Consider the following 27,967-nt stretch of genomic DNA (forward strand, 5'->3'; position numbering starts at 1 on the left):
GATTTGGGTCCGAGAGACAAAATCTCATCAAATGGGGGTCTGTGGCCCTAATGCGGTCCTTGGTATGAAAAAGGTTGAGAATCACTGGATTACACCACTGTATTTGTACTGACAACTGTTAATGCAGCACATCGCTGCTGTAAGTTTGTGCTTTCACACTCACCTCACTCATGCTTCAGACTTCCTAGCAAAGCTGCTCAACTGAATTCTAACTGAATTCTCTTTTTTTTTTCCTTCGCTCATTTCACTTTGTGCTCCCATGAGAGTAGGCCATGACTTTCTTCATCACTTTTCCACCCTCTGCTTCCTTCTCATCCTCTTTCCAACTTCTCAGTCTCTGTCCTGTCTTATCCCCCAAAATCTCATGGTCCTAATCTGTGGGAGCTGGTGAAATCCTCCCACTTAGTGTGGGAGACATGTCAGTGTGCCTGCTGTGCCCAGTGACCTGATTTAGGGGGAGAGGACAGGCCTGACAAGATGACTTACCCCCCCTCCTCCTCCCCCAGTCCCTGGGAAGCCATGATACCAGTGAAACTTCAGCCACCGCTCATTCCTAGACAACACAACAAATATTCTCCACAGGAGGCTCCACTTGTATGGGGGGTTTCGTCATTTTTGAACGAAGTTTGACTGGTTATGATGATGGAGCGTGATGGGAAATGGATGAATGTAGAATTGTAATCTGGGGCCAGATGCTACTGTACGTGATTGGATAGCTGTTGATCCCTCTGTATGTGTGTCGGTGAGCATATATATGTTTGTGTGTGTGTGTGTGTGTGTGTGTGTGTGTGTGTGTGCTGATAAGCCCTGTGGTAAAGTGGGAGCCCTATTACTCTGTGAGAGAAATCTGCTGATTGTCAGAGATTGGGGATCTGTTCTAGATCCCAGAGCAGCTGTTGTTGTACAGAGACTAAATATTTCCTCTCTCTCTGCCCTATGCTTGTGTGTGTGTGTGTGTGGAGATAGATCCTCTTAATGATGAGCTACTACATGACAACTAACCTCCTGTGGAAAGATGTGCTCCAGTAGCCCAATATTTCAACCATATCACATGCAGGGATAAAGATTATCTTGGGTACAGACTTTTAAAGGAAAGATTTTATTGTCCTTTCTGTGATAATGGAGCCTGCTCCTATATTTGCTGTTTTGAACAATATCGCTTTTTCATTTCACTGTGGTTTCAAGTCCCTAGGTATTAGACCTAGATGTTCTTACTTCTGTCTCTATTTATTCAGTATCTGTGTTTCTCTCTGGATTTTTTTTTTTTTTGTGAACCCGCTCTCCTTTCTCGTGTCAGTGTGATTACGGAGGTTTTAACCGTCAGGGTGACAAATGAAAGGCAGATCAAGGTCAGTGCGCTCATTACTGTCTCCTGCTTCTCGGGGAGGAAAGAGAGGGTGAGGTGAGAGGAGACATAAAGAGAGAGATGAAGGGATGTAGGTGTAGGTGTAGATGACAAGATGTAAACTAATGGTAGCGGTCTGCCTCTCTCTCCCTCTTCTCCACCACCATTGCTCTCTCGATTCCTTCTCGTCCTACTTCACCCTACTTTTCCTCGTGTTCATCATAAAAAAGCATGGTGAGCCATGCCCTTGCTGTGTGTGTGCGTGCCTTTTGGCAGGTCTGTCAGTTTAGACGCCATCATGAGTCTCTGAGATACAATTGATGCCTGTGCGGCTCCAAAGTGGCTCCGCAGCTCGCTGGCCATTATAAATCAAAGAGCCATTAGATGAGAGACTGCTTCTGTCTGACTCGAGTCTTTCAGGGCAACAGACAGGAGAAGCCAAATCAATATGGTTCGGGGCGGAAAGAGAGAGAGAGAGACATGGACACAGACAGAGTGAGAGGGAGAGAGTGCAGGGAAAGAGACAGTGGGAAATTTGATAGTGGTGCGGGGATGAAGATGAGGTGCTGCAGCTGCACCCAGAAAGAGTGTCGTTGGGATTCCACTGTGTCAAGGTGGGGGAAGGTGGGGTGCTGTTGGGCGATGGGAGGGGGGTGAAATGATGGGAGTGCGGTTGTCAGCGCAGCCTCACCAGGGGTTGTTGGGGGGGAGCCTGAGTGATCTGTCTCCCAGACAGTACTGGGGCGGAAAGACTGTACTCAAGGGATGATGGGTAATAAACGACTCTGAGGGGTCGCCTCAGGGCTGACGGTGACTGACAGTTGGCTTTTGTGCGTGTGTGTGTGTGTTGTGTTTGGATGCTGGTGGATGTGGAAAGGAAAAGAGAGCGAGTGCAGATGATTGTTTAGTAGGGCTGAACGATACTGACAAAAAATCAAATTGCCATTATTTGACAGAATATTGCAATTGTGATTTAAACCGCGATTCATATCATCATAATTTTTTTTAGAATTTACTGAGTTTGAGTATGATGAAACCTTTTTTTCGATTAACTGATGATGATTGATGATTTTATGGCATCTCTTAAAAATCGGGGTTCAGAGAAAGGCTCTCACTGCGAGAGGGATGAGTAGCCTACTCACACACAAACACATACACATTGTTGCCAAGTAGTGACATAAGACCGAGATTCCATAGCTGTTTCTCTCATGACGATGTCGCGGTGTCACCGGAGATTTGGCGGGGCCACGTGCTTTTTCACTCGTACACACACAAACACAGAGAGAGAGAGAGGTAGAGAGTGCCTTTATGTTTCCAATATCTCACTGTCAAATACCTAAAAGTGTCTGAATATTTCAGCGAGTCAGGCACACATAAAGTCTCCCACTGTGCTTAGACGGATACACAGTAATGCAGTCTCTCAGGTAACTGCCCAAATTATTCACTGTGCTCTCTGGTCCGTCTGAACAGCGTTTGACATCACAGCCATGATTGAACAAGTAAGATGACAGGTTACTTGGGCCACCCAATTTAGGTTCTGTGTAATTACTAAGAGTAGCTGAAATATTTCAGTCGAGAAAGGTTGCCATGGTAACCCACAGCTTTCAGGGTGCGCCGGTGATAATGTCCTCGGACATATAATTCCCACGTAATTGTCCTATTCATCCGTCCCTCATTGTGATTGGAACTGAGGAGAGGAAATTAATGAAGCCAGATCAGTGTTCTCCTGTGTGTTTTCATAAAAGCCCTCTTATAATTACACAATATTAATCTCATCTCTCTGATCCCTCTGAGACCAAATCAATTAGGTGACTGACTCATATGTCAAACTTGTTTTTTCATATTGTTCTTTCTGTTGTTTTTGAAGTCTTCTGTGTTGTTTGCTGTGGATAAAGCTCTTCTCTTTTGCTATTATGGGATAATCTGGGAACTGTGCTACAATTGTAAGAGTGTGGTGCGATTGCTGGGCTGCAGACACAGTGACACACACACACACACACACACACAGGCTCACGCGCACGTCACCTTGGCCCTGGGGGCAGGAACGTGGATCAGGTTTGGCAGGTGCACAGACAGGGGCAGTTATTCGAACACACCTGGTGAAAGATAGGTGAGTGTGCGTATGGGTATTATGCAGGACTGAGCTTTAAAGAACTTTCCAGGGTGTGTGTGTGTGTGTGTGTGTGTATGTGTGTGTGTGTAGGGATCTGGCGCAAAGACCAGTCTCACAAGCACACGCACACATTGGCAAACTGGGAGGGTAGGATTTGTTTTGATATTGACGGTGTTGTGTTGGATTTTTCCATTCATTCGTTCCCTGGACTTTGGATATGTGAAACACAGAACAGCCGGTGAGAAGGTAATGTTGCTTAACCAACTCTTTCTCAGACTATTATATCTATACATCTAGCTAAATATAAAGCATAGTGGTATGCCATTTATTCCTTTGTCTATTCTGAACATTTTGGCGAAAACAAGCCTAAGAATAACCTTTGTACCCACGGACTTTGACCAGGAAATTTTCAGAAAATGCTGTGATACGAATAATGAATAAGAGCTTCTTTTTATAGATGTATTGTTTGTGTCTTACTGTGTATTGCTCTGGGAGTGGTGAAGCATTATGTGTAGCCAGTTTAACCTTAAGTCATCAGATTGTGCGATTTTAATAGAGGGAAAGAGCGAGTGCCGCTCCCCTCTCTCTCTCTGCTGTGTCGTCAAGTTCCTCTTTACTGTCAGGCTGTTTGATCTGTAGGCCAGGTTTTGCTCTCGAGTAACCATGGCTACACCGAGTTTCCATAGGTACCGGGCCCCTATGCCTCTGTCTTCCACCACTGGTACAGACTTTTGTTTGTTTTTCCCAAGAGTGACCCCAGTCTTGGGTCAGAGAGTTCTTCGCTAGTCGGTCGTTTGGCTGGAGGACGTGCCACTTCACTTCTTCATAGGCTAAGCTTTTCCTGTGACTCAACTCTGCAGTCATCTCTGATTTACAGATGGTATTAGTAGAAACCACAGGAGGAGAAGGTTATGCTCACAGTATGTCTGTTGCTGGGGACTGAATGCAGGAATAGTCTAAATGAACACAAAATGACATAAACTCTAATGCCTTTATGAATTGGAGGATTTGCGAACCACTGTGGAAAAAAAACAAACTATTTCACAGTTTTTTCATCTCAGTATTTTAGAGTTTATTGTTAGCAAGTCTCATCCTTTTCCTTTTCCCTGCTATCATCCCTCTATGGTGGAGAAATGGTGGGAAAGCCTGCGGTGGTGCCACATGGGGCAGACAGCGTAACAGGACTCATTACTGACAGAATTCTCTCCTTCCACTGCCTGGAGCACAGCTGAAAAACACCAAATTAGATGTGCTAGGGCTCCTGTGGGGGCTCCGTGCAATTTTGGGCTGTAATCCAGTTGAGATAAGGTTGGAGTGAATAGATCCAGTCCGTGAGCCGGCAGGAACAGAGCTGTGTGGCTGTAGTTTACACAGCTATTATCATAATCTACTGAGGACTATCACTCTGCTCTAATGGACAAGCACATCAGATAACAGCAATGCTAAACACGGGCCGCCATGGCAGCCTGGACGGAAACGGAGAGGTTCTCATGCACATATAAAACACTCGGGAATACACAGAAACAGACACACACACACACACACACACACATACACACAGCATTGTTATTGTTGCAAACACTGGATTTCTTTTCCCTTGACTGGATTTCCAGTATCTTTTATCCACAGCTGACTGTAAAGCCACTGACACATTCATAATGTAACAGTCAGGGGGCCTTACTCTCCTACATTTTATCGGTCTGGAGTTCTGTCAAGTGGGCTGCAGTGCTGCTGTGTGTATGGACCTCAGACTAAATACAGTCCAATACTTTCCATAGACACTGAAGGCCAGACCAACGAAGCCAAATCGACAAAACTCCCACCTTATTAAGCCAGAAACACATTTTCTCATACACACACACACACACACACATACACACACACCCCTTATCATCAACAGACAGTGTCTAACGATGATTAAATGTATCAGATACAGGCCTATCAGAAAGCTAGAGTATGACACAAACCAATATGCACTCTCTGCAGCAGAAGCCTCTCTCTCTGCTGCCTGAGGCCATCTTGGCCTGGTGTCAGGATCGATGCTACTGTGCCTCTGTTCCCCTCTCTGGTTCCTCTGCTCTCTGTCTGAGGGCAGCATCCTGAAACACACACTGAGGCCAAGGTCATTCACCAACTGCACCACTCAGGTGGGATCAGGTTGGGCGATGGTTGTGATGTTAAGATGATTCTTTTGACTCGTTCCGGCTCATCAAAACTCGATAAATGTTTCCGATTGTGCAAACTAGCTCTGTATCTCGATCAATGCCTGATATTGTCTTTCTTTATTTCTCCTCTCTCCAGACCTCCCTCCCTCCTCTCTGCAGTACCAGTGTGGATCAGTGGACTACCTGTGTTCCCCAAGGCTGGTGAAGAAAGGTCCGACCCCCAGACCATGTCACGACAGGCCCGCCATCAAACCCCGGCCCCAGCCCTCCACCTCACCCAGACTGACGACTGCACAGAAACCTCAAGGTAAAATACCATGATGCAATCTGGCCCCTTCGCCGGTGATATCGCCGGTGCTGACATTGGCGCTATGATTATAATTGCAAGGTGCAGCAAGATCAAACCCCCGCTGTCATGCTGTCATTTATTCTGCTCTGACAAGCACTCTCTTATTACATGGCAAGTGTCAGTTCGCTGGCCTCACTCTGTCACTCACCCAGCTCAGTAGGTCACCTCAGCAAGGACTGATGCTGTGAAGCAGGCCAGTGGCTCCCAAGTGCTGATGTTTGGGCATCGTTTCAGGGATCCTGGATATGACCAACATGTGTTATATTTAGGGACTTTCTAAGAAACGAGCATTCGAGCATTACACCACAGACCTGGCCCTGATACTTGAGTGGCCCATAACTAGCCGAGGTTGGTGATGGGTTGGACCACCTGGTAGTGTGGCTGCGCGATTATGGCAAAAATGATAATCCTGACTATTTTGCTATACATTGTGATCACGATTATTAATCACGACTATTTGTGTTAGTTTAAGGAAACAAAATTATTTTATTGCACGTTTACATCTTAACATACATTTTCACTTTCACACAGTATTTCTCAAAGTAGCAGCAAATAGAAAATCTTGTTTTCACTCTTACTGTCTTGGTCCTTATTTACAAAATTTAAATGATAAATAAATATAGACATGTATAGCATGTACTGTGCCACTGTATTTTACTTAATAAATAAAACAAATGTGTAAAATAGATAAAATAATAATAAAATTTAATTAAAAGGCACAGCTCCAACCCTCAGGCAAACTTTGCACATAATCTGTACTTGTTTGTCGTCATCTAGTTTAAAACCAAAATATCTGCAAATGACAGACCGATGACCCACTTTAAGGAACTAAAACAACATTTTCATGTTCAGGATTTTCCTATCTAACATGGGCCAATCCATTCTCTTTCACTTTGCTCATGACTACGTTTTTCCACAGTTGATAAGGTTTCTCTCTCTTTCCCACCTGAGCTGCAGGTTCTCCATCGTAACTTTCGTTTTGGTCACATGTTTGCACATTGCTATTCAGAAGGTTGTGAGTGGTCATACCTAGTGGAAGCGCTTGATATACCACACAGGGACTTTCAGAGGAATTGAAAATATAACAAACACTTAAATATTGCCGAATTACACAATTATTAATCATGGTAACATGTACAATATCTACAATTAATCATGCAGCTCTACCTGGTGGTGATACTGGCATCAGGTTTCCTGCAGGTTTCAGGAAGATCATAAAGCTTATGATGATTAGGAATTACACTCTATAAATCTTATGATTCATCTCAAATGCAAACATACAGACAGACACACACACACACACACACACACACACACACATTTTTTTCTTTGTCTATCTGGCCCTGGAGGCTGAAGCCTTAGGACTTCAGAGGGGACCTGATACGGAAAACTATTCCACTACTACTAAACTACTTTTTAAACCATCAGTGGGGCTGATGCCACACATACACACACACACACACACACACACACACACACACACACACACACAAACACAGAGGAAGTGCTCAACTTAACAACTGTAACATATCTACCTCCTTCCGGATTTCAGACTTCTATGTTAAAGAAACATCATACAGAATTGGGTGAAATCTTACCTCTTAGTGTGCAGGCATGCATGAGTGCCGAGTGTGTTTTGAGAAAGCTCTGTCATTTCTGTGTCTGGGTGATTTTTTTTCTTTTTCATCTAACTTTGTAACCACAATGGCTTACGCACACACTCATCTTAGCATCCTGTTCTGAAACAAGGAAGTTGGCAGGCAACTGAAGCTCAGAATTAGTTCTGCTCTGCACCGCTTTACTATATGTTTCAATCCTGGACTGAATCGTTTTACCTTTGGAGATTTTCTTGTGTTTTTTTGAGGATAAAGGCAGGCGTCACACTTGGACACAGAAATGGAGGCTTTCTCACTCGGACTAATACCTGTTACTTGACTGTTGCTGTTGTTATGTCTTCGGCCTCATCTCTCCCTCTTGCTCTCTTTCTCTTGCTTCATCTGGGCTCCTGCATCTCCAGTGCCCCCTAAACCTCAGCATCTGTTGGCCCTTGGACAAGACAAGAAACCTAAGAGGATCCCCCCGGCACCCTCCAGGCCACTGCCAGCGCCCCCTCCTCCGCCTAAACCAAAGCCCAGTCAAACCCCTCCTGGCCTGGGCACACAGCCTCAGAGAGAGGCCCAGAAGGTGGGGCTGCTCATCGAGAGGTTTGAAAACTCAAGGTAAGGCATCAGGACGAAATTTCACCAAACATCTGGCTCTTTTTTGTGTGTGTGTGTGTGTGTAACTGTTTGATAAGCGTAGGTATGATAGGTGCACATGCTGAATTGAATTGAATTGAAATTTCTTATTGACATTATAAAAAATATATGACATATATACATAAATAATATATGCACAGCCTCACCAGGAGGCATCATATCTTTGTACAATATTTGTCAAAAGGATAAAACACAATAAAGCCCAAGAGCTTATTTCCATTGTGGTCCTTTGGGTGTAGGTGTGCTTCATTTACTCATTATTCGGAGTGAAGATTTGGAGTAAAGATTCACAACGTTATTCAGTTTACAAGCTTGTGCTGCACTGACAACTTGCTGGTTGTCAATCCCCCTTCCCCTCAATTGTGGGAGTGTGCGGGTCTGGTTGTGTTTTGTGGTTTAAGGATGCAACCTAAAAAAACCCCGAAAACCTCATTTTGTTTTTTCTCATATCACATTTCTGCATATTGTTTTTTCCAATGTGCAGTATGTGTGTCGATTATTTATTTGGCCATGACTGATAATACACATTTCATCAGCAATCAGTAGCCTCTCATGCAGTTCTCTGTCTTGCATTAGGTGTGACCGTGTTTTTATCGTTCCCAGGGTTCCTATCCTGGGGGTGGTCCCGAGGTCCCAGCTGCACCTGTGTCTGAGAATGGATTCCACGTCTGACACCACTCCCTCCTGCGGCCAGGACCCCACAGGCTCCACAGCAGCAAAGGTCGCTGGAGAATCTTCCCCTGTGGACAAACTTGCACTCGGCACCTCTGAGCGGACTGATGAGGTGATGGAACTGTCCCGTCTGGACTCGGTGCACATCGACGGCTCGGACGACGCTCCGCTGGACGACTGTCCGGAGGACGACATCACGCACAGCGTCGGTTGCCTTGGCGACATGGAGCGGGAGGAGGGCTCTTCCCATGAGCTCCAGGACAATCCGGACTCCTCGGAGCAGAACGGGAACGGGAAGATTCCTAACCGGGACAGTGGCATCGACAGTCCGTCATGCACCGTGGAAGGAGAGGTGTTCCCTAATGAGGACGCCATCGATGAGGAGGATCGTTATGACAGCATCACTGAAACGGAGAGCGTGTCCTGCTGCGTTACCCTGGGCAACAAGCGAGACTCAACGCAGGACGAGGACAGTGACTTAGATGAGGGGAGCAGTGGAGAGATCGAGGGAGCAGACAAGACAGACACAAACTCAGAGGCGCACAGAGTGAGTACCTCGCACGCTACTGCCTTGTCAAGTCATAACCATAAACCATAATGACCATAAGTTCAAGTTTGTGGATGTTTCCTTGTTTCTTATTCTCTCATAACACTGCTGTATGAAACCCCCACACCTCTGGGGTGGTCATTAGTGTCTCTCAGATCTCTACACACCTCCCACTTCCCCCTTTGTCACAACCTTCACTTTAATTTTTTATTTTTCATGTTCAGTTGTAATTTTCAGAAATTTGCAAGTCTGTGTAAAGTGAGCACAGGCTGGAACTTTCAAAAGATTCATCTCAGACAGTCAGACTGCCTTTCATGTAGTGGAAAAAGTAGCATGGGTCTATTATTATCGCAGTCTGGGTGAACATTTTCAAAGAATACTTTGCATGAAGTGTCAGACACTGTTACAGCCTCAGTTTGGTGGTCACAAGCGACTGACTTGTGTCTAAAAGCAGTTACGCCGTTATATAAAAGAATGAATACCTGCCCAGAGCTGTAACAAGAGCTTGTGATGGCTGCTAGATGAAAGGGCCCAGAGACAGAAATCTTCCCACAGCTAAGCTAAAGTTTCAGCTTTCTCTTGTCCTTGAGTTTGACCATCGATTGTAAACAACACTTCTACCTCAAACAGTGAGCATACTGTTCCTCCTGGCCTACATGAGCTGTCACCCTCTCTTTTATTAGAGACCCACAGTTACTGATGCAAAAGCGTCAGGGTAAGGTCTAAAAATATACTAGAAAGAAAGATTCTGTAAGTGATGAGAGAGAGAAAGACAAAACAATGCCGAATGAGAAGAGAGTGAGGATTTTAAAGGTGGAGATATACGAGACAAACACAGACAGAGACTGTGTGAGACAACTGAAACTCCGGGCAGAGTTTTGGTTATCCAGCAGTCACGTGGATTTGCATAGAATGATCATCATGATTGTCAGCAGACGTTTTCTTCCCCTCAGCATTGTTATAATGAGGTAAAACACACCCTGTGCCAAAACCCACACAAATACACAAATGCACACCCTCTGCTGACTCCCCACACCCATAGTCTTTTGGGAAAGGTATCTCCGCTTCCCAATGTTTCCTGATCCCGACACTGCTGCCCAGAGGAAGGGTGTGTTGTTTTGTGTGTGCGGGGGCGTGTGTCTGTGTCTGTTTTTGGGGTATGTGTCTGTCCATATGTCTGTGTGGTGGTGTGAGGCATGACACTCCAGTTGACATGTTGATAGCTATATAATGACAGCGTTGTTGTCACAGAGGATGTGGGTTTTTTGGCGACGCACATTGCAAGAAGATAAGACACTGAAAAAGTTTTGCTGACTTTGTGTAGCATCTTCACAGATAGTTGAAAACACGGACCTCAGTGCCATTTTCCCACATGTATTAGCATAGCCATAGTTGTTTTTTCTAGATTCAGACATATTTTATAGAGTAAGTTTCACCTTCCCATCTCCTCTCTATGTAAGTATGTATGCATATGTGTATGTGCAAGCGTGTGTGTGTGTGTATGTGCATGAACCAGACAGCTGTTGTGAAACCCACGCTGTCGCAACAGGCCAAATATCCTTTGTCCCTGACGTCTGTTTAGTGTCACTGTCAGATAAGGAATGCACTTTGCAGTAACAGCATCCCTAATGTTAATACTACTGTAGTTCTGGAAGAAAGACGACTCAACTTTCACCTGTCATGAAGATATAACTAGCACATCTACAGTTTCACTACATCAGTTTGCAACCCCTCACCTCAGTTTCATACTCAGCCAGTGACCGATATAGAACGCTGCAAATGTCAGTTTAGTCTGCCGCTGTGGCTGCCGGTTATTGCTTTTGCCACATGCACTGCAATAACATTATATAGGCTTGGCCAAGTTTGATCTGTAAATAATGGGCATCCACATGAAAGACTGTTTAGTTCACCTAATGTTACTGTATGTTTTGCTACTACTGAATCAACCATTGCTCCTGTCTTTGGTGTAGTGCTTGTTTTGATTTGACATTGTTTTCATTCACAAAACCTTGCATCTCTACTTTTATTTTTTTAACAATCAGTATAATGGGAGGAGGGAAACTACTTGTAATGGAGAGAGTAATAAAATGTATTCAAGCTTAACAAAAAATAAAAAAAGAATTGTGTTAGAAAGCTGGAACACTTATCACTGGCTTAATGCACACTTGGCAACACTTTTCGAGTCAGTACTCTTCCTCAGGCTGCAAATTTGTCTCGTCTTTTTTGTGATGTTAAGTTTCCTTTCTTTCTGCATTACAAGTGGTTGCCCACCTCCTCCTTATTTTGCTTAGTATTTTGCCCAATTTGGGAGCCCTTTGTTGTTTTCCACAACATTTAACATAATCAATACCTGATGTTGTATGTATAGACACATATAAAAAATGTTTCATGAGTTTGGGCCAAGCTGACAATATTAATACTATATGTAAAATGTCAAAAGACCCTGGGAAACAAAGGCAAAACCTACCACCTTGTCTCAAATCCTGAAAAGTCAGCTCACTGGAAATGCACGCTTTCCTTAGTTTTCTCTTTCCCATGTTTATTGTTATTGTTTTCATGCCTCAGTCTCTACATAATCTTTGTTGTCTGTCGGTTTCCCTCAGTGCTCAGAGGCTCAGAAGCTGCTGAACATCGCCAGAGAGCTTCTCCACACTGAAGAGGCCTACGTCAAGAGACTCAACCTCCTCGACCAGGTAACTTTGTCCCACAAGTGTGCCAGTAGTCTTAATGATTGTGATCTGGGCTGAGCTGGATTAATACTGGCACTGTGATCCACTGGACAACAACCCTTCCTCTGTTGACTGGATTACTCAGTGTAGTGTAAGCATCATCATGTGAGGAACTGAGAGTATGTCTGTGTCTGTGTCTCTGTCTGTCTGTCTGTCTGTCTGTGTGTGTGTGTGTGTGTGTGTGTGTGTGTGCGTGTGTTTAATATTATGCAATATACTGTATATACAGCTTTGTCACCACAAACCTGAACCTGGGTCTTTGCAGTCTCATGCCCCCACATTGTGCCCTAAACAGTTATGTGTAAAGTCTGGATTAAAGACAGAATCTAACTGATTCTTAGCTGGGCTGATAATCAGAAAGGTATTTCAGAAGTTTGGGTCTGATGGTGTTGCCCAGCTTTGATTCTTTAGATGTCTGAGCTTTGAGTCAAAGCAGTGCAACTTTTCTCATTTCAACCAAAATCATTAAACTAATATTAATAAACAACAAATAAAGCTTTAATTTGATATTCAACTTTTATTTGTGCACAGTAGGTTATTGATGCTTTATTAGCAACACTTTAACAGTAGATATGCAACTCATTTATTTGTGTATATAGTAAAGAAAATGGGAAAGGATTCAATGGTATTTGTTCATTTATATACTTTATTTCAAATTACTTTTTTATATAATCCATATTGCCACAAGGATATGATCAAATTTTAGTGAGAGCCATTCAAGCCAGTTTAATTGGTTGGTATAGCCTCCAATTAATTCAGACTAAAGGTGGCTGGAGCAGGTAAGCCATGGTGGATATTCTGCAAGAGCTACTAAGCCTGCTCAGCCTTGAGCGGGAATTGGGAAAGAGAAATTCAGACTTCACTTCCATGCTGGCTCAGTTTCTTATCTCCTAAATCCCACTTCCTGCAATACCCCCTTGGTCATGCTCCAGACCCTGAGCTCCTACTCCTCTACTATCCCACTCTTGTTTAGAAGCCATGACCTTATCTTGTACTCTGCTCTGTTAACTACACACTCTGCTCTGTTGCTCTCCCAAGTGTCTCTACTTTTTCTGCATTTCCATTTGTTCTTTTCTCTTTTTTGTCCTCAGGCTATAGTGTTTCCAACAGATTAACCTATTATGTATTTCTGTTCACTAAACTTTATAATGAGAACTTACTACCTGTGGTTGAATCGTATTCCTCTTTATTCTGTACATGTGGTAGAGCATATATACAACTGCCCTATCACAGAGTAGCTATGGTTTTAGTCGCTATTGAGGGCACAAAAACCTCACAGCTACTTCCTGTTTTTGTCACACCGCCCTCACACGACTCGTGTTTCCATAGAAATAGTCATGCCCGTCTGTTGAAAGGTTGAGGTGAAAGGTTATGGAGATGATGGAGCAATGTATCATATGAGTTACAACACATCACACTGATGATTACAAAGCTGAAAAATATGACTAGAATTACGAATCAGACCATGTCCTGCAAAAAGTTTTAGGAATTGAAAAAAGGGTTTGATTTTCGTATCAACACTGATGTAGTATCAATGGTTTGCCTTGGTCTCATGGTCATGAAATGTTTTTAGAGACAAAGGTGAAGATACAAAGATAACAATATGAAACTTTCACTTTCTGCGTAAACCTGCATATCCTTTGTATAGGAGCCAGAGTTTGGGTTTTTGGAAACAGTTGCATTAGTTCTGCAGTGTTTGCTGTACTGATCCTGCTATGCTCTCTGCAGGTATTTTGCACTAAGCTTACAGAGGCTGGAATCCCTCAGGATGTCATTACAGGGATCTTCTCCAACATCTCCTCCATCTACTGCTTCCATGACAAGTTCCTGCTCCCCGAGCTCAAGACGCGCATCACAGGAGAATGGTGAGGAATTCACTCTGCAACAGAGAGGCAAAGTCTGACGTCATTTTGTAGGCTGTTAAGTTAGCATTTCCGCCATTTGGTGTGTAGTTCAAAATCCCTATGGGGAAATATAAAAAAATAAAGTATTTGCTACACAGAGGGTTACTAACTATGCTATGCTAGTAATGCTATGCTATAGCTATGTTCCATGAAATAAAATACATTTTACTAACATCACCTTTGTGAATTTTTATCATACAATTACTTTTAATGTCAATTGTTGGCAGCAAAATGCTAATTGTTTGGGAAAAGGGACTACCGCAGTTGCCTGTAGCTAGCAACAACTGGAAAACATAATAGTTGGAACAGAACAGCTAACAACAAGGCAACTTTAACTATATATGAACAATAACTATAATACCTATTCAATGCAACACTATGAAAATCTTCTCAGCCAGAACAAGGTAAAAGAAGTCGCTCATGAATTCCTTTGTGCATATTGTAGTCTGCTTTCCCCGATGATTAGCATTTGGTTAGCATAAATCAATATTAAACGTTTAAAAATCAAAACTCACAGAGGTTATGCTAGTGGATGTATTTTAACCCCTGGAACAAAATGTAGTGTAACTAATTTTTTTTTTAAAAAGCTTTTTCATATGTTCCATAGGGATTTTGGACTACACACCAAATCTATGCCATACAAGATGACACAAATGACGACTTCCACTTACAGCCTCTATTGTAGTGACCTTTGTGTCGGACCAAAGGCTTTCCGTTGGTCAAATAGCACCAGAGTGACGTGGTTGCAGTAGAGGTCCGATTCAGTAGTGGTCAGTTAGTCCGTTGGCTGTAAAACTCGGACAGCTGGGTGGCAGTGGGGGGCATTATTGTCCGGCTTTTGGTGGTGTTGTGTTGGCTGGCTAGGTTTGGGGTGTGTGTGTGTGTGTGTCTGTGTGTGTCTGCCAGACTTGCAGAATGGGGGCATTATCTGTCTTTTTTCACTGTGAGCAGGAAATTTACCACTGGTGTGTGTTATTGTGCCAACGTCAGCCACCCTTGGCAGATAATGACTCCTCTAGAGAGCTGTGTTGGGGGAAATCACCTGTCACATAATGGTGCCCTCGCACCGCATTCTTGAATTCATTAAAATTTATTGGTTCACATATTAAAACTGTTGCACACCGCCACACACACACACAGACATGCACACACAGACACACTTAAAAAGCATGCTGGTATGTTCCAGAGGCTAGATTCATAAAAGTGCTCTTAAGATAGACGTTACCTACGAATAAATTTAAGGGAGTTAAGAAGTGCAATCCCACAATATTTTTTTAAGATTAGTCTCATAGGACCAACCTAGCAACCGCAATGCAAACACACATAAAAGGACGACATTAATGCACCCTGTCTGCTAGCTATAGCAATATAACCTTTGGTTTGAAAATGTAAATCCACTCGCATGACCTTTAAGAAGAATGTTAACGGTATAATTGGTATCAGCTAGTGCAAACCTGTAATAACCAACCTGTCTGAGTAAAATATGATTGGGTGTTTGAATGATTGAAGAGTAAGGAGAGCCATTCTTGGGGGATTTTCCTCCTTAGTTGCAACCCATAGTATTTCCATCTAGAAAACAATTTGGAACAATTATTTAGGGTGGCTGTATTTATGGTTTACTTAAACAAGTAACATTAAATATAGGAAAAGGCTCAGACATTGGTTACTGCCTTTTGGCTAAAGGCCTGTTAAGTGTAACTGTCTAATGTGCTATTTTCATGACACATGAGAAATACACTAAATGGAAATAGTGACACGCTAAGCATAACAATACAATGTTACGCCTAAAATGGAAGATACAGTAAGTAAAACTATTAATACTTGTCTCAAATGCATGTGGTTTAAACAAATGAATACAGAGGCTTAACTTTTCACCTTCAAGAATCCCATTTATACCTATGTTTTTTCTTAGGAAGGAAAATAAGAAGAAAGTTGAGAAACACCTGTGTGAAGTTGAGAAGTTCTTAAGAACTATTTTGATGAATATCAACTTTCATCAACAAAAGTCCCAGAAAAAAGCATTTGCAAAGATTTCTTTCCCCCAACAGACTTGTGAATCCGGCCCCAAATTCTTATCCATTTGTCTGTTGTGTTTCTGTAGGGACTCCAACCCTCGTATTGGAGACATCCTCCAGAAACTGGCTCCGTTCATGAAGATGTATGGAGAATATGTGAAGAATTTCGATCGAGCCATGGACTTGGTGAACACCTGGGCTCAGCGCTCCTCGCAGTTCAAGAGCGTGGTCCAGAATATACAGGTAGGTGTGTGTGTGTGTGTGTGTGTGTATTTTGGCCCTTAATTATTTACGTACTACATTACTCCACAGAAGACAACTGTGTTTTTGCTATAAATCTGTCTATAAAGCTGTGTGTTTGCCCCAACAGAAACAGGATGTGTGTGGGAACCTGACGTTGCAGCACCACATGCTGGAGCCAGTCCAGAGGATCCCTCGCTACGAACTGTTGCTCAAAGACTACCTGAAGAAACTGCCTGATGACGCGCTCGACCGGAAAGACACAGAGAGTGAGCTATTACCCACTCAGATCTGAACACACTGCTTAATCAGGACAGTTTGTTTTAGCTTAACTCTCAACCCAATCAACCACGGGCTGCCGAGAAATCTGTCTAATTACCATTTCCCGTCTTCCCGTCGGCCTGTTTTACTTCTTCTGTGCCAGATAACATCCCTCTTTCACTCTCGTTCCTCCACTTGCACCCGTGACTCTGCTTCCCCTGTGCCAGTAGAATATGTAATTTATTTTGAAATGTCACCTGTAATAGTTATCATGTCCTGTCACCGTGGCACATAGTATGCGAGACACTATCTCTTGTGGTGGTGTCTGTCTGTCTTTGTGTCGACGCATTCTTGTAAACATGAATAATACATGATTATAAACTTCATACTCACACCACAGGTTCCCCGCTATATAGAGTAGATGATCTGATTAGGTTTTGTGGCACCTTGCTGCATAAATTTGCATATTAATGAGGAAAAAATGTTCTTGAAACTACTATACTGTAACTCCTTAATGCTTTAAGACAGTGATTCTCAACCTTTTTCATATCAAGGACGCCTAATTTAGTCCACATTAGGGCCACGGACCCCCATTTGATGAGATTTTGTCTCTCTGACCCAAATCTGAGAATATTTTTATTGTTGGATATGATTTTGAAGAATTCCAAGACTACCTGTGTTGTAGGTAGAGAGATAACAGTGAAACTATGATCAAAACAGTCACATTTCTACATTCTCTAATTGTGTTAACTTCTTGTAAATTAAATAATGGTGAAGTTTAACAATTCATCAATTTGCTACGGACCCCCTGGAACCCCCTCAAGGACCCCTGCGGTCCCCGGACCCCACGTTGAGAACCACTGCTTTAAGATACAGAGTTCATAATAGCACCCACATGTGAAGACGTATGAAGAAGTATGTTGACCTAGAAATATGTGCTAATTAATGCAGTAATTAGGTTCATTAATAACCTCATTAGCATAACTGGCTATGTTTAATACATAACATCGGCCAGCTTAAGTCCCTTTTGTTCTATAGTTGCTACTATGATGCCCATTGGCATGTGTAGGTCTTACTGCACTGTGTGAGTTTCATCTACTGTATGGAAGAGACAGATTATATTACATGTGAGGGCCTTACTCTGCATGCCAAAAACAACACTTTACATACCTGATGTCATCCCACAAACCCCATGTCCCCTAACCTGAACATAAACCTCACCAACCCAGTTCAGTTGTCTGGACTCTAGGGAAGGGCTTCTCTCACCCACTCCTGTTGAACAGCAGTTTATCACAGTGATTTGGCCTCATTTCCCCCCGGCTGTGTGTCTCTTCTGTTTATGTAGGCCATGATTAAGATGGCTGACTCAGGTGCACAGACACATTAGTGTTAGGCTCTCTACTGCCTGAAAGCTGGGTTAATGCACAGAGTGTGTTTAATGTTACGAGTGTGCGTCTGCAGTGTTTGATCATGTAAAATTATCTTGACATGACTGATGTGACGGCCGTGACACTTAAACCTCCTTCCCAGTGTGCATATACACATATTACAGAAAGAGAGAGAGAGTGTATAGAGAGAGACAGAGGGATGTCTGGTCATTGTGTGTGTGTGTGTGTGTGTGTGTGTGTGTGTGTGTGTGTGGTGTATGGTAATGTGCAGTGCTGCGAAGTCTGAGTCTGAGAATCTGCAGGCCAGCTTAATTGAAACATCTGATCTTCTGTTAACACTGGATTTAATGCTAACATGCTAACCCCTGTGTGTGTGTGTGTGTGTGTGTGTGTGTGTGTGTTTTGTTGTTTATGCATATGCGTGTGTGTGTTTGTATTACAGAGGCACTGGAGCTAATCTCTACTGCAGCTAATCACTCGAATGCAGCAATCAGGAAAATGGTGAGAATTAGCTCAACACCACACTCTGTGCCCGTTTCACTCTTTACTGCCCCCTCTCTCTCTCACTTCAACTCTTTCTAACAATGTTTTACTGTCTCATTGATCAATATTATAACAACCGACCATCTGTTGCTCAGAATTGTTGATGCCGCACTGTCAGTCAGCAGTGTTACAAGTGTTATTCTGAGGGAGGGAACCTGTTGAATTAGTACAGACAGGATGTTGCTGTTTCCTGCCTCGGGTTTCACAGCCTGCGGAAGCCCGACTGACTGCTGTCTCTCTAGCACTCATCCTTCCTCTGTCTGGCCCCTCTGCTCTTATTTCTTACATCCTAAAGATAATTTTGAAACTCTAGGGCATGTAAAAGTTTGTAGCAATCAATAAAGAAATATAATACCTGTTTTCTACCCTTGCCAGCAACTCCATGAATGAGTTTTTCAGGTTAGATAATCTTAGCTGATAACACAATAACCCCCTCTGGTGGAGTTTGGCTTAATGTGGCTTCATCTGTCTTCTCACTTGTATTTTAGTTTGCTTTTTCCTGTCTTGGCTGCGTTCACTCCATTGTTTCTGTCGCTTAATGCTTTCAGGAGAAGATGCACAAGCTGCTGGAGGTTTATGAGAGGCTAGGGGGAGAAGAGGACATCGTAAACCCAGCCAACGAGCTCATCAAAGAGGGACACATCAAGAAGATGTCGGCCAAAAACGGGACAGCACAAGACCGATACCTCTACTTGGTGAGAGGGCTAAGAAGGGGCCATCTATTATAAGTGATAGAAATGAAAGAATGCTGGAAGATGTTTTTACATTAGCGTTTCACTAAATGCAGTGCGCCTCACGCACTGATATTCATCTGTGGCCTCTCTGTGGCATCTCTGCTCTAGTTCAACAACATGGTGCTATACTGCGTGCCTAAACTCAGACTGATGGGACAGAAGTTCAGCGTCAGAGAGAGGATCGACATCGCTGGCATGGAGGTGCAGATATGCTTTTCACCCTGTTTCTAGCCTGGGTGCTTTTTGTTCTAGTGGGCGCGGATTAAATTTGTTCTGGTTCTTGACTTTCAGGTGCAGGAAAATGTCAAGCAGAACCTTCCTCACACGTTCGCCATCATCGGAAAGCAGCGCTCACTGGAGCTGCAAGCCAGGTAGAGACCTTTTGAATCAGCCTCACAGCAAACACTCTGTGCACTCTGTGAGGTGGAATATAAAAATGTGTAAAATGCAAATCGGTTCATCACAATTCAAATGTCGTTACTTTTCTAATTACATTACCTTAGATGTGTGATTATTTGAATAGTCCCAGCCGATTCGTTATGATGGTGTTGGATGTGTATTGTATGGTAAGATAAAACAATCTGATCTTTTATTTGCTTTACAGGACAGCAGAGGAGAAGGAAGATTGGATTCAGGCAAGGATCACACAAATGCTTGCATATATACATGCACATGCATATGTATGCACAGACACAGACTCTCTCTCTCTCTCTCACTCACTCACTCAGTCACTCACTCACTCACTCACTCTCTCTCTCTCTCTCTCTCTCTCTCTCTCTCTCTCTCTCTCTCTCTCTCTCTCTCTCTCTCTCTCTCTCCTTCTCCCTCTCCCTCTCTCTCTCTCTCTCTCTCTCTCTGTGCCTCCACTGTTCTGCTCTATTAGAGAATGGTATTAGAGAGGCTTTCTTCCCCACTCTCATTCAGTGTGTTTGGGAATTATATTCTCCCAGAAAGCCTCTCATTATTGCTCATTTAGCCCATTACAGCTGAGTAAAGCTGATTAAAACTCTTCACAGACTGGAAGAAGGGTGGGCATATCGCAGAAAGGGGTTGGGAGGTTTTTTGTTTGTATTTTTAGTGTGTATGTAGTGTGCATGGGAGAGAGAGGGGCTGAAATAGTTTTATTTGGCAAATGGTCTGAAGTGGATAGAGGGAGCATTCAGAAAACTGAAGGACAGTGGAATGTAGCCTCAAAACATTTCATAGAGAAGAAAGCTTTCTACGCACTACTAGCTGGGCTGGTCCCTAAACTCTGACACAGGCCTCGAGGCTGTGGCACGAGGACCATGATGCTTTTGGAGCTGTGATGTCATTGCTGTTGTCATTCCTTTGTAGCATGGTCAGGCCAGACGACAGCATGCCACAGACGCTCCCTTTGTTCCCCATTCAGACAGGGAGAGGAAAGGCTGCTTTCTCCCTGCCTTTCTCTTTTCTTTGTCACTTTATTCACTTTAAACCTTTCAAGCTAAGTACTCGATAGACTGCCTAAAAGCTCACATTGTAAGATCACACACTGATACCTCAAGCTATTAATCAGAGCCACTTAATCAGCTGATTTCCTGTGTTTCTAAAGCCTGAGATTTAGACTTACTCTGTCTTTGGTCTCATTACAAGCATGAAAATAATAATTCTGTTCAAATGCTGATATCTCTCTTCTATTTTGTTTCCCGTCTCCTTCCTCTCTTCCTCCCCCCTCCTCTGTTGTCTAAACCTCTTCTCCCTCTCAGGTGATCCTGGCCACTATTGAGAGGCACAAACAGAACAGTGAAACGTTCAATAAAGCTTTCAACAGCTCCTTCTCCCGGGAGGATGACCACCAGCCCGACTCACCGGTCAGTCACCCTGTCCCTCAATCCATCAATTCATTGATCAGTCAATCAATGGGTCATCCCTCGCAATGAATGTTAATCATGGGAGGCTAGTGGTACACCAAAAGCGTGTGTCATAGTCTGGTCTTTGTCTGCCCGAACAACTCACCATCTATGGATGTGGTAGTATAATACACACAAAACACACACATAAAGAAGCTCTTTCTTTCTGTCCCTGACAGTCACACACATAGCGCCTGCAAGTCTTGAGCTCCCCAGAACTCTCTCATGACCTAATAGGGGAAGCCCAACACACAGTGTATACAAAACTCTTATGGATCTCCTCTGACCCACTTTGGGCTGGCTGGAGCTGGACCCCGGCCAAACCTGACATGAGAGACCAGAGGATTCAGATTCAGTGGGTCCTGACTGACACCCAGTGGTAGAGATATCACACTGCAGGTAGAAGCTGCTGGTGTTCAATGTGTTGGTTCTTCTCCTCAGGGTCCCTGGAGTAGCACATCCATCGACTCAGATGGCGAAAGACTGCATGAGAGGGTAAGTGGCACCGTTGGAAAAAGCTTGTATCGATCATTAATATTGATACTATAATATGGAAATGCCGTATAACACCTTTTCACCTCCTGGCAAGCTGGTGTAGACAGTGTCTTAGATTATTATAAATATATTAACAGTCTCTGGGCAAGTCTTGTCTGAAGTCTACTTTGGTGTTGGTGCCTGTGGTTATGATTCAAACAATTTGGTATCACCAGGTATTATAGCATTGATCATTCAGTGGGAACTAGGCTGTGTAGTTGACTTTGTTCATTAGGAAAGGTACATTGATCTCAAGCTGGCTGGCTGTGTTTGTGGTAATGAGGCTGCTGTGACAAAAGCAATGGATCCATACTCCCCACTGGTCTGTAAAAAGGAAGAATAGTTTGTCCTCATTGAACAGCCTGCTCTGTAAAGACAGAAACGCTCTCTGGTTATCTGTAGCTGGCACAGCCAGCTCTGTCTGTGTCTGTCTGTGGAAACATGGCACAATCAGGAGATGAATTTCTCACTTCCTCCCACAATGCATCTGCAATAGCAATCTGGCAGTCTGCACTGCTATTGACACCTCCATCTGATTTCCATTTTAGTTGTTTTTAGAAGAGGATAGTGTGTGTGTGTGTGTGTGTGTGTATGTGTGTGTGTGTGTGTGTGTGTGTGTGTGTGTGTGTGGAGAGTTAATAAGTTAATCGAAAGAAGAAAGGGAAGAGAGGCAGCCAGGCAAACAAGCAAGACAAGCCCCCAGACATTCCCTTTCGGTTAGGTTGTGCTGGAATTGAGCAGGCTGAGGCCCTTGACACATGACTCCTGTCTTTCTTTTCCAGAAGAGTTCCAGGAAAAAGGAGAAAGAGAAGCAGACGTGTAAAGGCTGTAACGAAAGCTTCAACTTCACTAAGCGCAAACACCACTGCAAGTCCTGTGGAGCGGTGAGCACAGATGGAGGAGGATTGGGGGTGGGGGGTGGGCTGCTGGTTGGATGTAGAAATGAGGGGATGGAGAGAAGTCAGGGCAGGAGTGGAAAAATTCTTTTGGACAATTAACTATGAACAACCGTGAGGTTTTTCAACGGCGTCTGTCTTTCTCTCTGTCCCTCTGCAGGCCATCTGTGCAAAGTGTTCAAAGACGTTGGACAACAAGACGAGTCGAGTGTGCCCAGAGTGTTTCGAAGCCAGCCTCAGCCTGGAGAGTCTAATAGGTGTTTCTGAACAGAAGAGGAAAGCTGCCCCTGAGGTGTGGCACACACTCTGACACAAAACAAAAACATGAACAGACACACACACTGAGTAAGACAGAGCAAGCATGCACATAATAGCTCAGTTTTCTGCCTTGATTCATGCCAGTCCAATGGGATCCATGTCTCCCAGTGTACCAGCAGTCAATGTCAACCAGTGTTCAAGCAGCCACACTGTACTGCAGACAGACTGCAGTACACAGCAACCTGGAAGAAGCACATTATTGTATCTGATTAAGTCCAGAACAGTATCTGTATTGAATCCAAAAGTCACTATACTGTCCAAATTCAACGGTATGGTCCTCTGTAATTGCATGGCATACACACACACACACCATACACATGCATATGAACAGTACACGTGTGTGCCTGAATACACACACAGTCACATTGAAAGATCAAGTAATCCCTATTTGATGACAAATATGATAATGAGATCTTAGATAGGGGCTTAGGGAGGACCAGCCGTCTCCGCTGACTCCACAGTCTGGGCGCTTCAGCTGTCTGTGTCTGTGTCCGTCGAGGATGCTGGAGATGTGCCGTCTACTCTTGTTATACTGAAAAGCTGACGGCCATGTTGTCTACTGTCTTCATTTAATTTGTACTTTGGTGACACTGTCGCATGATTCTGAGGATTCTGTTTCATTCGGTCCAGTATTCTTTCTGTCTCTCTTACGGCTCAACAGGATCACAGTTAAATACCTGCCCGCAGTAAGATTAGTCACCACATGGGGGAGCAGTAGCCCATAACGGGGACTGACACACAAGGGGGCAGCAGGAGCATGAACACCTGTCCATGCACAAATCTCACTGTGTCCTACATTCTCCACGTCAAAGGCTGTTACATAACGGAGTACAGTGGAAGATCCCTGCTGTCATTTGGTCATCAAATTTAAATCCCCCAAAAAAGTGATACGGCTGGATTTGCATAACAAACTAATTTAAATCAACTTCAAACTGCTGTTGGAGGCCTCTTAGTGACGGGGTCGGTTGTCAGTACAGGAGATTTAATGCTGTCAGTTCTCATGCAGTCAGTAGCTTAAACAAATCACTGAGCATTGGTATCCTAGGTATTCCTACAGTGTATAGGTATACATTTGCTATCTTAGCTGTACACTGATATATTATATGTGGTCTGGTTATGGGTGGTTGTACTGACAGTATATACTGTATGTGTTATAATGTCTTTAGAGACAGACGTCCCTGACGGGGGAGAACTGCCTGCTGTGTGGTCACCTCCAACTGCAGGAGAAGGGGAAGAGCTGGACCAAAATGTGGGTGGCCGTCACCAAGGCTGAGCCACTGGTGCTCTACTTACAGAGCAGCGGACAGGTAAGGGTTAAACACAAGCACACTCTAAAGATGGGTGTGTGTGTGTGTCTATGCGCGTGTTTGTGTAATGATCCTGCTGTTCGTTACAAAAATATACTGCCCTTCCAGCTGTTTTTAGGATTATGTCTTTCATGCACTTACATAATCTACCCTTCCTTTCTTTTTCTGTTTACCCTCAATACACGTCACCTACAGAACAAAAGTTTGGCCACACCACATTTTTGTTTCCACATTTTAGAATAATAGTATTGACATAAAAACTGTGAAATAACACAAATGGAATTATGCAGTGACCTAAAAAGTGTTAAACAAATCAAAACTATCTTATATATTTTAGAGTCTTTAAAGTAGCCGCCCCTTGCCTTGATGGAAAGGCAAAGGCTTTGGAAAGAAATGTATACATAGGCAGCAACTTCACTATTTATATTTGTCTAAAAATTCCAAGCATTTAAGCATAAGACTTTAGATTAAAATGGCCTTAAGATAATGAAAAACATAGTACAATCGATCAGGTATGTCCAAACTTTTGACTGGTAGTTTATATAATGATATCTTGCTCCTTGTATGTTTTCCCGGTTTAAATAAGGATTGCATGAATGAATAAATGAACATGGGGATTTATTTGCACATGGCCACTTAGCCTGTGTGTTTGAGTCAACGTCTACGTATATATCTGTCAATCCACTTACTATACCCGTCTGGCCATTCTGTATGCCTTGTCAGCGTCCTCCTTTTGTGAATAGCACGTCTGCACAGTATAGTCTCTGGGTGCATCGACGAGTATGTATACGTCAAATCTATCCAATCCTGCGTGTGCCAGGTTGTCTCTGTACTGTCTGTGCTCTGTAGATTTGGGCCAGGAGGATTTGCCTGTCCTGAATCTGACCTCAGGTATAGCTGCTGTCGGTGATGCCGCTCAGCCGTCTGACAGGGTTTTAGTATGCGCCGACCAGACGAGGCAACCGTTTGGATTTAGTTCCTTGAAATCTTGGCTCTGTACGCTGCAATAAATCTGCGCAGCAACTCAGAGATGCATATAAATAGTGATTGACATGATTGCTTAAAAAGATTCCCAAAGCAATCATGTTTGGAAAGCTTTTCATTAGGGACTGCACTGTAATTCTGTGTCAGCCATTCATAGTGGATGGCACACAGAGGGAAGGCAGTCTGTTAAAGCCTCTATCCGTGTCATTTCCAAGACTAATATCCCAATCCCACTGCAGAAAGCTGCCATTCCAAAGATTAGGATTAATGGGAGTTGGATGAGCATTTCCTGATTACACAGAAAGCAAGGGGGGAAGAGGGGGGAGGGAGAGGGGAGGACAGGGTTTACTACACATGTCTAGCGGGATATATTCTCTCCTGCATGTGATGAGAGGAACTGCCACCGATACAGTTAGCCATTAAAAAAATTAAACTCCTCGAAAGAATGCTTAGTCAAGAGTATTACATCATGCATTGTAACATAACATGAATTTGGTGAAGCAGACCCAACACTGAACTGCTGATTAGACTTCCCTAGTTCCGTTTTTTTTTTTACGTTTCTCTTTCCTCGTCTTTCTAGGACTCAAAGGGGGCGCGGGCGGTGCCTCTGTCAGGGTTCGAGGTGACCGCTGTGTCGTCGTCTTCGGCGATCGAAAAGGCCGAGGTCAAACACGCGTTCCGGCTCAGCCACGCCCAGCAAGCTTTGCTCTTCGCCGCCCAAGATGCGGAACTGCAGGCCAAGTGGGTGGAGCTCCTCTCCAAAGCCGCCCGCGGAGAAACGGCCACAGACGCACCGACCAGCCTGACTGAGCACAGGAAGAGCCAATAGAGCGGCCATGTTGAGGCCAGCGGACTCTCTCCCCCTCCCTCCCTCTCCTGTGTATAGAGCACACATTACTTGAATTCACTTTACCTTGGCACTTTTTGTTTTTTTCCTTTTGAAAGGACCACTCATTCCTTCCTATGCCACTTCACGACTGTCCTCACGACCACACAGCAACTTCTCTCTCTCGCTATCTCTCTCTATCTCTCTCTCCATCTCCCTCTGTCTTCCCCCCTTCATCTGTCTCTCTCTCTATATCCCTCTTTTCAACACATTCACACATAAATAAGAAGAACTGTGCCACCAAGCCACCACCGCCATTGTATGTGTGGTTACATTTTATTAGGGTATTTCATTTCTCTCAGTGTTTTTTTCCAAGGAGGAGCAATGAAAGACTCTCATGTTTTATTTGTAATATAGCTGAAGAAGGCATTTTAAGATGGTTCCTGTATGATTTTTTTTAAGATATGAAGTTCCTTGTACATTATGCGACTGTGTTGTGAAGCATTAACTCCTGTGTGTCTGTCTTTCCATTTGTGTGTGTGTGTGTGTGTGTGTGTGTGTGTGTGTGGGTGTGTGTGTGTGTGCGTGAGTGTGTGTGTGTGTGTGTATGTTTGAATGGGAGCCCCCCCTTCCCCTGTGTTTATTCAGTATTGAATGTTAGTGTAAAAACCCTGCGCCGCCTCTCTACTCTCTCCATCCCTGCTTGGGACACAGTGGCAGTTCAGTGGGTATTGTACAGTATGTATACTATAGTGTGTTGTAAGGAAACAAAGAAGAAAAAAGACATTTTAACTTAAAAAGACACAGAGACATGTACGCTTGTGGCTGGCCACCTGATGCTCCCACTATCAGCTCCCATCCTACAGAACCGCTCCCCGACCCCCCTCTCCTATATCACATACGCTGGTAATGATTCCCCCCCATTGTTGTGTTCGGGACCTCTGATCCGAGTCGGCCAGTGGTCCGATCTGCCAAATTTCCATCCCTATTCTCTTTCTTGTTATTTTGACTAGAGTACACAGCCAGAATGGGATTGCGTGGCCTCAGGTCTGACCCTGTGCTGCAGGTTCGGTCCCTCAATATCTCCACTTGTACACATGCTTAATAAATCCCTTCCACGTAGCTTGCTCAGTTCTCTCTCCCACTCTTGCAGCATATCAACTATTCACCTGCTTCATTCCCTTTGGTGATGTGACGGAAAACCAAGTACTGTACTGTAGAACTGTTTATTCTGCCTTGCCCCCCTGTACCCCCGCTCCCATCAGCACCGCCTTATAAGCAAAGTAGCAAACTCATCATCGGATCTCTGTGTGCATGTAAACTCACTCATATTTATGTACCGTGCTCTGAAACCTTGCCAAGACCTTCTCCCTTCTTCCCTTTTTTGCGCTCCAAAATTCATTCTTGTCGTACTGTAAGTGAGCAGAGTCAGTATTGCGTGTTTTAACCTGGATTGTGCACAGTGGAAAAGCAGTCAAGCATATCATCAATAAATAGACATGTGGCTCATTCAGTGCCACACCGTCTAAGAAGATACTCCGTTGTCATGAGAGTTTCTGTTTGCAAATATCTCTCTCTCTCTCCCTCCCTCTCTCTCTCTCTCTCCGTCTCGCTCTGTGGCTGTCATTCTGATACTTTCATAAAAAAACACACACACGTACACACACACACACAGACTGCAGATGTTCTGCTTGCTCCAGTGTAATTGAAAGACCAATCCACACACACTCCTCTCACTGAGAGATATAAACTGATGTTCATCCACTGCAGTCACTGATCTTCTATTGATATCATGCACCAAATAGCATATGAAATGCCAGCAGATATTTGATTTAATATCTTGATGGGACGCAAGAGGATTATGGGCCATTTTGTGTGTGTGTGTGTGTTTCTAGGTTTGTGTATGTGTCTTGTTCCAGGGTTATTATAGTTTTATTGATTTCCACTCCTTGTTTTTCATTTTCAAAT

General features: G+C 43.7%; 1 protein-coding gene across 2 annotated transcripts; it reads left to right on the forward strand.

Annotated features, from left to right (window-relative positions):
* The first annotated feature begins 121 nt into the window (after positions 1-121).
* On the forward strand, positions 122-27,815 carry LOC139665910 (FYVE, RhoGEF and PH domain-containing protein 3-like). 2 transcript variants are annotated; one of them, XM_071544955.1, is made up of 19 exons: positions 122-143; positions 5,760-5,930; positions 7,990-8,191; positions 8,834-9,449; positions 12,053-12,142; positions 13,907-14,043; positions 16,184-16,340; positions 16,468-16,606; positions 18,429-18,487; positions 19,078-19,224; positions 19,372-19,464; positions 19,555-19,634; positions 19,868-19,898; positions 20,991-21,095; positions 21,576-21,629; positions 22,451-22,552; positions 22,725-22,856; positions 24,049-24,189; positions 25,754-27,815. In XM_071544955.1, exons 1-19 carry the CDS (start codon positions 122-124, stop codon positions 26,000-26,002), a joined length of 2,727 nt encoding a protein of 908 aa, XP_071401056.1. In that variant the 3' UTR covers positions 26,003-27,815. The 2 variants fall into 2 exon arrangements, with proteins under 2 accessions (XP_071401056.1, XP_071401057.1); XM_071544956.1 differs by lacking the exons at positions 122-143; positions 5,760-5,930 and having other exon boundaries at positions 7,734-8,191; positions 22,454-22,552.
* Positions 27,816-27,967: the final 152 nt, after the last annotated feature.

Source organism: Centroberyx affinis, unplaced genomic scaffold (assembly GCF_046629955.1).
Source record: "Centroberyx affinis isolate AG114_WGS23_722 - 3 ecotype Tasmania unplaced genomic scaffold, CSIRO-AGI_Caff_v1 ptg004734l_1, whole genome shotgun sequence".
NCBI lineage: Eukaryota > Metazoa > Chordata > Actinopteri > Beryciformes > Berycidae > Centroberyx > Centroberyx affinis.